General features: G+C 39.6%; 1 protein-coding gene, 1 long non-coding RNA gene and 1 pseudogene across 2 annotated transcripts; 2 read left to right on the forward strand and 1 right to left on the reverse strand.

The window, feature by feature from the left end:
* Positions 1 to 3,604: 3,604 nt before the first annotated feature.
* LOC123469658 lies at positions 3,605 to 5,096 on the forward strand (annotated as a pseudogene).
* A 629-nt stretch (positions 5,097 to 5,725) lies between these two features.
* On the reverse strand, positions 5,726 to 6,431 carry LOC123470276 (putative nuclease HARBI1). Its single transcript, XM_045170401.1, has 3 exons — positions 6,191 to 6,431; positions 5,901 to 6,130; positions 5,726 to 5,842 (listed from the first exon to the last, which is right to left on the reverse strand). The coding sequence occupies exons 1-3, from the start codon at positions 6,429 to 6,431 to the stop codon at positions 5,726 to 5,728; spliced, it is 588 nt and encodes a 195-aa protein (XP_045026336.1).
* A 1,798-nt stretch (positions 6,432 to 8,229) lies between these two features.
* On the forward strand, positions 8,230 to 8,501 carry LOC123470237. Its single transcript, XR_006643873.1, has 2 exons — positions 8,230 to 8,376; positions 8,438 to 8,501. It is a non-coding gene; the product is annotated as an uncharacterized LOC123470237 (long non-coding RNA).
* The last annotated feature ends 233 nt before the right edge of the window (positions 8,502 to 8,734 follow it).

Below are 8,734 nucleotides of genomic sequence, written 5' to 3' on the forward strand. Positions count from 1 at the left end.
AAAATGTTCGAGGATGCAGTCAAAACAGCTCAGAAGGTTGTAAAAGGGGCGGGGATTTCCTCCGTCTCTTGGTACCTGCCTTTCTGAGCTGCGAGACTCTTCTCGATTACGACAGCCTCGACCTCGAACGTCAAAAAACAGAGATTTTAGAAGACTCCAGCACTGAAAAACCCAGAGGAAACCCTGATGGTAGAAAAAGAAACCAAATCCAGCAGATGCAGAAAGCCCTGCGACGGATCAAGCTCAAGGCGTACGAAACGAGGAAGATTCAGTGACTCTTCAAGATCTAACCAAGAAGAGCCGTTCGAGAGGTGCTCGGAGACCGTTCATTCTCGTACGATGGCACTGTTGAAGCTACGGAGGAATACCTCGAGGGGATTTACTACCGCTCGAGTCCACCCCCGAAGCAGTGCCAAAGTGTAAGGGAACTCTACGACTACTGCGACTGTTTGCAACCATCAGAGGACCAGATGGACTTCCACAATCGTGGGCCTAGCCAAAAAGAGCTTGAATCTAAACTTTGCCTGGCTACAAATACATCTCCAGGAGTCGATGGCTTAGAATGCCAACATCTTAGAGCACTCGACCCCGACTTTATTCTGCTGGACACAGTTGGTAAAATGGGTTTAAAGGTTGGAATTCCTAACTGTTGAAAAACATCGCGAACTGTCCCAATCTTTAAGAAATGGGGCACTAGTAATTATTCCAACTTAAGGACAATTTTCCTTCTTTCCTACCATTTACAAACTGTTCTCGGGATGGATCAGCAAGAGACTTACGAAGGTCGCCTCAGATCTTTGCTGGTTATCTCTTGAGCAAAAGGGTTTCCTGCAGGGGTTCCATGGTATTCAGGAGCACACACAGCTCTTGCAGACCATTGTCGAGGAGACAAGGACCAGACGTAGGTGTCTATAGCACGGCGTTTGGTTCTTTGCATCACACCGTTCTTGAAGAGCTGTTCGCTACTCTCCAGATACCAGAAGACCTCCAGCGCATCTTGGCGGACATCTACTTGGGGAATCGGATGGATTTTGACTTAGGGAAAGAATCTGGCCACATTTCCCCAACAGCAGGTGTGCGTCAAAGTAACGCTCTTAGCGCCCCTATTTTCAACCTGGCTTCCGAGCCCCTTGCCAGGGCCGGAAAGTCAACCCCGGATTTGTATTACATGATTTGCTCGTCAAGACCACGGAATATGCTGACGATATTGCCGTGGTTACAAATTCTTGTGATGAGCTCCAAAAAATTTTACACATATTATCCCTCACTGCCTCACACCTTAGGGCTGAAATTCAACGTCGGGAAGTGTGCTTGCTTGGTCATTGGAAAAGGCAAGCCGTCTGAAGCCCTGCTACGAATTAGTACTCAACCAATTCGTTGCTTGGGACCAGACGACCAAGAGACTTATCTTGATACATCGATCGGCGGAAAATTCCGGTTCCGTTCTCCCACCGACCTTATCCCTAACCTTGACAAGATTGGCACTTCTGCCCTCACACCATGGCAAAAATTCTTCGTACTCACCTTCTTCTCTCCCTTTCCCACCACCTCGTTTCGGGTCGGGTCCTGAAAAACTGTCTTACCCAACTGGACACTGAGTGTAGGAATTTTCTAGACCTTATCTACAACTTACCCAATCACGCTACGCTCCCCTTTTCTACGCGGACAGGTGGGTTTGGGGCCTAGGAACATGCTTCCTTACTAATGATTCCGATATCTGCACCATCGTCAGGGCTGGTCAGCTCCTCACTTTTAGAGTATCTATAGTGAAGAACATATGCTGAGAGCCGCTCCATGACACCAGCCGTCGAGGGTTCAGAATCGAGCATCCAGGAGTGTTACCAGTTGGGGAATATCTTTCGGGAGCTTGAATGGGGGGATCTACTGACTGAGGTACGCGGAGGCAGGGTCTAACCTTTGGATCCTTGCCCGACAAGCTGCCAAACGACTGGGAATGTGGATTGATGTATCTGGAAAAAAAATTTAAGAATTGTCGCCGATTACGTCTCTGCAAGCCCACTCAAGCCAGTCCACGGACTTTGGAAAGTAGCTCAGCAGCGCTATACCTGGGGTCTAATGGGGTCCGACAAGAGCCACCAGGGAGTAATAACAACTGGTCTCTCTCTCCCCTCCCCCCACACAAGTCAAAGGACATGGACATGGGGGCACTCGTGGTTTTGCTCACAGGAGCAAGATACGAGTTGCTGCCAATGCGGGAAGAAGAACGAGACCGGGTATCACGTACAGTATCCTGCACAAAAAGTTGAACATCGATTAATTTTGAAAAAGCCATCTGTGGGTAGAAAATATTAATAGTTCACCTTTTTAAGGAGAGCTAGGGCGATTTTTGGCGCAAAATCATCATAAGGAGGGTTGAGTAATGTCAGTCGTGACTCCGACACCTTTTTTTGCCCTAGGTTTTAAATGTCTGGAAAAAAGTGTAGACTGTTTCATCGGTAGACTCCCCTACCCCCCGGCTAAGTAGAACTATTTTTGCAATACAAAATAGAGTCTTTCCATTACTCGTTATTGTCATTATCGGGTCGGGTAATCGGGTAGCATATGGAAACACAAAATTCTTTTTATCAGTATGCTAGCTATCAACTAGCAAATTTTTATTAGCTTATCGGATACGTTTCCATCGGCGACGCGGGAGATCTCTCGGTCATTTTTTAGGTTGGTAGGTCGGGTCGGTTTAACGTGTCTCGGGTATTTCCCACATCCGATTACATGAAATTAAAATAGCTTCTATTGGTAAAAAAATTTGTCTGAAATAAACGAATTTTACAGAATTTGTTAGCCCTCATCATGGGATATCGGTTTCTGTAAAATTTTTGCTCGAAAAGTACCTACTCAAATAGTAATCAGATTAGATATATTTGGTCGGTTTGGTTTGACGGGTCGTTAAATTAAATTAATTAAAATCGGCAAACTATAAGTTCAAAATTTAAAGAAATAACAGGAATGGATAGCTCTTGATATATTTTTGCAAAAATTTTTCTATAAAAACAGTTACTTGAGTTCTTAACCGATTCACAATTTGTTTTGTGGAACGGTGCGGTTCGAAGGGGGAATCGGGTAATCCCCATCCCCCAAAAACTTTAAATAGTTTTTTGCGGAAAAAGTTTTTTTTTCGCAGAAATCGATAGCTCTTGATATCCATTTCCGTAAAATTTAAACAAAAAATGTACACAGACAAAAATTTTGGAAAAGATTGATATTTTTTTATTATGTCTATTAGGTCGAGTGTATCTACAGTAACCAGGGGCCGTAGTCTGAACTTGGCTTGAGCGTCAAGCCAGATTGGCCTCCAATCCTGGGGTGGAATTCTATCTTTGGCTTAAAGTCAAGTATAAGTTTTAAGTTAAAGTAAGAAAATTTTATACTTAACTAAGTATTACTTTTTTTTAAGACAAACTCGAATTCCAACACGTGCTTAAGTACAGTTTTTGCCTTTACTTAGTTAAGTACTAGGTAGCAAAAGTCGACTTAGACTTCAGTCGGGAGGAGCTTATTTAAATTTGTATAAGCCAATGGAAAACGTCGTTACAAGCACACAAGAAGTTCCAAATAGCAGACTAAATTAACAAATGATTTTTGATTACGAAATTTCTTCTAGTTTTCCATTCGATTTTTCTTCATTGAACGGATTAATTGATAATAATGGTACGTAACGCATCGGCTACATGGAGTAGTAGTGAAACAGAAATTTTAGTTGACGAGCTCATCGCACGAAAGGTATTGTTGTGTTTATATTTTACCGTTTCTTATAGTTGTTTAGTCCCATAGTCCGAACGAGACTTACATCTCGTTTCAGTGTGTTTTACAATGATTCTATTGAAAATATTTTTGACTCAATGACATTTGTTTTTTCCATAAGGATATAATATTTGGTGCACAATCAAGTACTGTTACGAACAAAAGCAAACAACAGCATTGGGATGAGATTGTGGCTACAATTAATCAGCAATTTCCAAGCCAGCATCCCCGTGATAGGGAAGAGACTAAGAAAAAATGGAATAATTTGTCGTCAGATGCAAGAAAAAATCTAAAAGAACACAAGAACTCTGTAGAGCAAACCGGTATTGTACTATTTCATTTATGTGCCATTTGAAAACATTTTTCTAATAAAAGAAAATACTGTGATTAATAGGAAAAGGAAAAGCTTTCCCAATGAAACCTTTAAACGAGAAGATTGTCAACATGATTTGGGGAGAAAGTAGCGCAGCTTTGCCGGGAAACAGCATATCCGTATATTATATTAAACTACATTCCACAAATAACATTATTTCAATGAAATTTATCAATTAGGGCGGAGTAGAGACAGACGTGATGGAAAACGCTAATGATACTCTACGTATTAATAATAGTGCCTCTAGTGCTTCTCTCCATACAATGAATGCCTCTAGTTGTGCAGTCTTGTAAGCCATAATATTTCTTTCTTCTTAGCCATACACTAATCCCATTTTTATTCACAGGGCTAAAACGGTTCAATCGTCTTTTCTTGAAAACGAGGAAGACGACTTATCTACATTTGAGTTTGATGATAGCCAATCAAACCAATCATCTTTATGTCAAACATTTAGTAACGCTGACTTTGCTGACGGTGTACCATCCACATCCCGAGTTGTAGCTTTGCTCCCCAAACGCACATCAACTCCGGTATTGTCCACTAAAACAACAGATCATAGTTCTGCAAATATCGTGTTTGCGAAACGCTCTCAAGCAACTTTGGCACCGGTTGAAAAAGATGCTCCACTAGTTGCAGTAACTTCATTTTCTGCGACGAATGGAGAATCTTTAAATAAAAATCCTTTAGCTCTTCGTGATATTGTCAATCGCGCCAAAAGAGCACATGCTGAAAAATCAAACGTTTCTGTTTCTAAGAGGTTGATGCGCGATCGCTTTGATTTGCTGCACTCTGTCATTGCAGTAAGACAGCTTATAGGAAAACCAATTGATGCCGAAAAAGACATTCCGGTAGACCTTTTAGAAATGATGAACAACCCGTCTCAATTAATTTGAAAGAGCTATGTTACAAGTTTCGTTTGATTCTGTTTAATCAATATGTGCAATACAAACTTGAAAGCAACTTATTTAACGAGTGAAATCATTCAATGTCATTCGATTTCGCTTTTCGAAACCTTGTCTTCGTAGACGTAGAGCTGCTTGAGCCAAATTTTCTTGTCTATCGGGTTGATTGTCATAATCTTGTTCCTCAAAATGATTAACTGCTATATCGTCGTCGAAATCTGGTTGTCTTCGTGATAGGGCTATATTGTGAAGGATGAAGCATGCCATTATCACGCGACAAGCACGACCGGGTTGCATGCGTATTCCATAGAAAAGAGCCGGAAACCTACGCTTTACCATACCAAAAAACCGTTCGATTACGCACCTAGACTTTTTGTGAGCAACGTTAAATCTTCGTTCTGGTTCATTGCTCGGCACTGCATATGGCGTAAGTAAATAAGGTGTACATGCATAGCCACTGTCCCCGATTAAATGAAAAGGAGAAAAATCTCCTCTTGCTAACCGTTGACCAATTATACTTTCAACAAACATTGCTGCATCATTAGTGCTTCCGGGTTTCTTTGCATAGACGCTTAACGCCCTACCATTGGCATCACAAATAGCCTAAATAATCATTTGAAATGTAACGTGGTTTCCGAATCATATTTTTGAAAAGCGTTGGACTAACCTGTACGTTGATAGAATGAAAATTTTAACGGTTAACATAGATTTTCTCGTCAACCCATGGCCTTGCTATTTTTATATGACCTCCATCAATTGCACCAATTATACCACGAAAACCAGCAAATTCTGAGAACTCAAGACATACCTATAAATTAATGTCAATGAGATTAGAATGAGAAACCATATAATTATTTCATATGTACCATATTTAAATTTTCTGGGAAAGAAATCCATTCTCGTGCTATAGAGCATAATGCACTTGAAACGTCATGTACGCTGCGACACACCGATGATTGACTCATTCTAAGAACATGTCCAACCTCTTTTTGAAAAGATCCAGTGGCATCAAAATTTAGTGCAGCAAGAATTTGCTGCATCGGTGTAAGAAACTTTCGACCATTTAATTTTCGTTCGAGTTTATCATTTATCAATCCTGTATTAATTAGAAATATTTTGTACGCTCATTAACATTAGTGTGGTCCAATTTGTATACCTTCAATAAATTGGAGTGAAGCTCTATCAAAACGAAAGGTTTTGTTTAATTGATCGTCATTAAAAAACTCGTCGTACATATCGGTTCGTCTAGAATAGAAAGGAACCATTCTTCTGCGTACTTCAATGCGCCTTTCACGCCGACCTTCTTCGTCATCACTACTTGTCAATTCGTAGTTCATTTCGTCTAAGTCGTTTAAAAAGAACTCTAGCTCTTCGTTGAAACCTCTATCGTCATTCATTTTAATTGAAACTGTCAATCAACAATAACGTATGTTAAATAGCGCCACCTTAATATGGAGAACATTAATCGGGTTTAGTTTTTAAGTGTACTTTATTGCGTTTAAGCCAAGAAATAGTTGGCTTAAAAAATTGACTACTTTTGCTTAAACATAAGAGTCCTTTGTCTCCTTGAAAACTTTTGAGTAGGACTTAGAATTCAATATTTAAGTAAAGTACAGAAATAAGTACAAAACTTTGCACTTAAAGTACATACTTCTACTTTAAGCCACAGATAGAATTCCACCCCTGGGGTCGAATTTTGAACACCGTACTTTTGCTTAGCCAAAAGTCGACTTAAGCCAACTTTTGCCAAGCCGACATAAGCCAAGTTCGGCTCGATAAGTGAAACTTATCGTTCTTCACTTAAGACGTGATTTTGAAAAAAAAAATGTTGATACTTATGCCGGCTTAGCATTTTTTCGCTTAACTTGTCAAAAGTAAGGCGGGGCAAATTTTGGCCAATGACGTTAAAGCTTGCAAACGTTTTCTGAAAACAAAGCAGACGAATTTACACGAAACAAGCATGACATAAGTATTTAAAAATTATTTTGATGTGTTTGCAGTGTTGTTTTTACACAGGTGATATTTGGATGAAATGGGGCCGAAAACTGACGGAATGAAGGAGAAAGTGAAACGCGATATTTGGTACGATCGCGAGATGGATTATCTGTTGGCTTTATACATTGAAGAAAAGTTAAGTAATATATACGATATTAATATCTTAGTCGTCAGCAGCAATTTTTACTAGATGTGCTCAATAAATCATATAATTCGTTCCACAGGAGGTGATGGAAGGAGACTTCAATACCCTAATTAGTAAGGAATTGAAGAATGAAACATGGAAGAAGATAACTATGTCGATGGACGTGGAATTTCTAGATTCCATTTTGTGCACTTTTGTAACTTTTTTAACACTTATTTATTTGCTGAGCTGTCAATTTTAAAACAAATAGTCTAGCAGACGCGTTTTAAATTTTTTCTTATAGCACAACCACAAATATTTTGCTAAATTTAGTGATGAAATGGGTCGAAAGTACAAATTTACAGAGATATGGTACCTCCGGAGGTACCTTGGACTTATCTCCATTTTCTTGCTTAACTTAACTCTTTTTTAGCTGAAGTGTTTTACTTAACTTTTTCATTTTTGTTCAAAATTGCGACTTATCGATAAGTCAGACTTATCTCTAAGTTAAGTATTGGCTAAGCAAAAGTCGACTTAAGCCAACTTTTGCCAAGCCGACATAAGCCAAGTTCGGCTCGATAAGTGAAACTTATCGTTTTTCACTTAAGACGTGATTTTGAAAAAAAAATGTTGATACTTATGTCGGCTTAGCATTTTTTCGCTTAACTTCTCAAAAGTAAGGCGGGGCAAATTTTGGCCAATGACGTTAAAGCTTGCAAACGTTTTCTGAAAACAAAGCAGACGAATTTACACGAAACAAGCATGACATAAGTATTTAAAAATTATTTTGATGTGTTTGCAGTGTTGTTGTTGCACAGGTGATATTTGGATGAAATGGGGCCGAAAACTGACGGATTGAAGGAGAAAGTGAAACGTGATGTTTGGTCCGATCGCGAACCGGATTGGCTGTTGGATTTATACATTGAAGAAAAGGTAAGTAATATATACGATATTAATATCTTAGTCATCAGCAGCAATTTTTACTAGATGTGCTCAATAAATCATGTAATTTGTTCCACAGGAGGTGATGGAAGGAGACTTCAATACCCTAATTACGAAGGAATTGAAGAATGAAACATGGAAGAAAATAACTATGTCGATGATCGTGGAATTTCCAGATTCCAAGGTGAGGACCGTGGAAATTATTAAGAAGAAGTGGAACAATTTCAGCCAATCTGCTAAGGCTGCTATTGCCAACCACAAGGCAGGGTTGACTGAAACAGGTAAATGGCTGATTACGTTAACCTCAAAAACATTTCACTATTAGTTCCAATTGTATAACAGGAGGAGGCCCATCTACAGGACCGCTGAAGCCACTCTATGAAAAATTTTGGCAACACATTCTAGGCAAAAAAAATCCATCAATTGCTGGAGAAAAGATTCGCGTAAACTAACACAACATTATTCCCTTGTATTTGAAATTTATTTACACATTTCATGGCTCATTATGTCCCTAGGAAAGCATTGATACAGAGGACCAAGGCGATTTGGCGAACAGTGAAATGGTTGCTCAAATTTTGCAGAGACAAGTAAGGACTACCACGGAGTACGACAATAGCAGTTCAAGCAGCCTGGAAAATT

The sequence above is a fragment of the Daphnia magna genome, linkage group LG2, assembly GCF_020631705.1.
Source record: "Daphnia magna isolate NIES linkage group LG2, ASM2063170v1.1, whole genome shotgun sequence".
In the NCBI taxonomy this organism is placed as follows: Eukaryota; Metazoa; Arthropoda; class Branchiopoda; order Diplostraca; family Daphniidae; genus Daphnia; species Daphnia magna.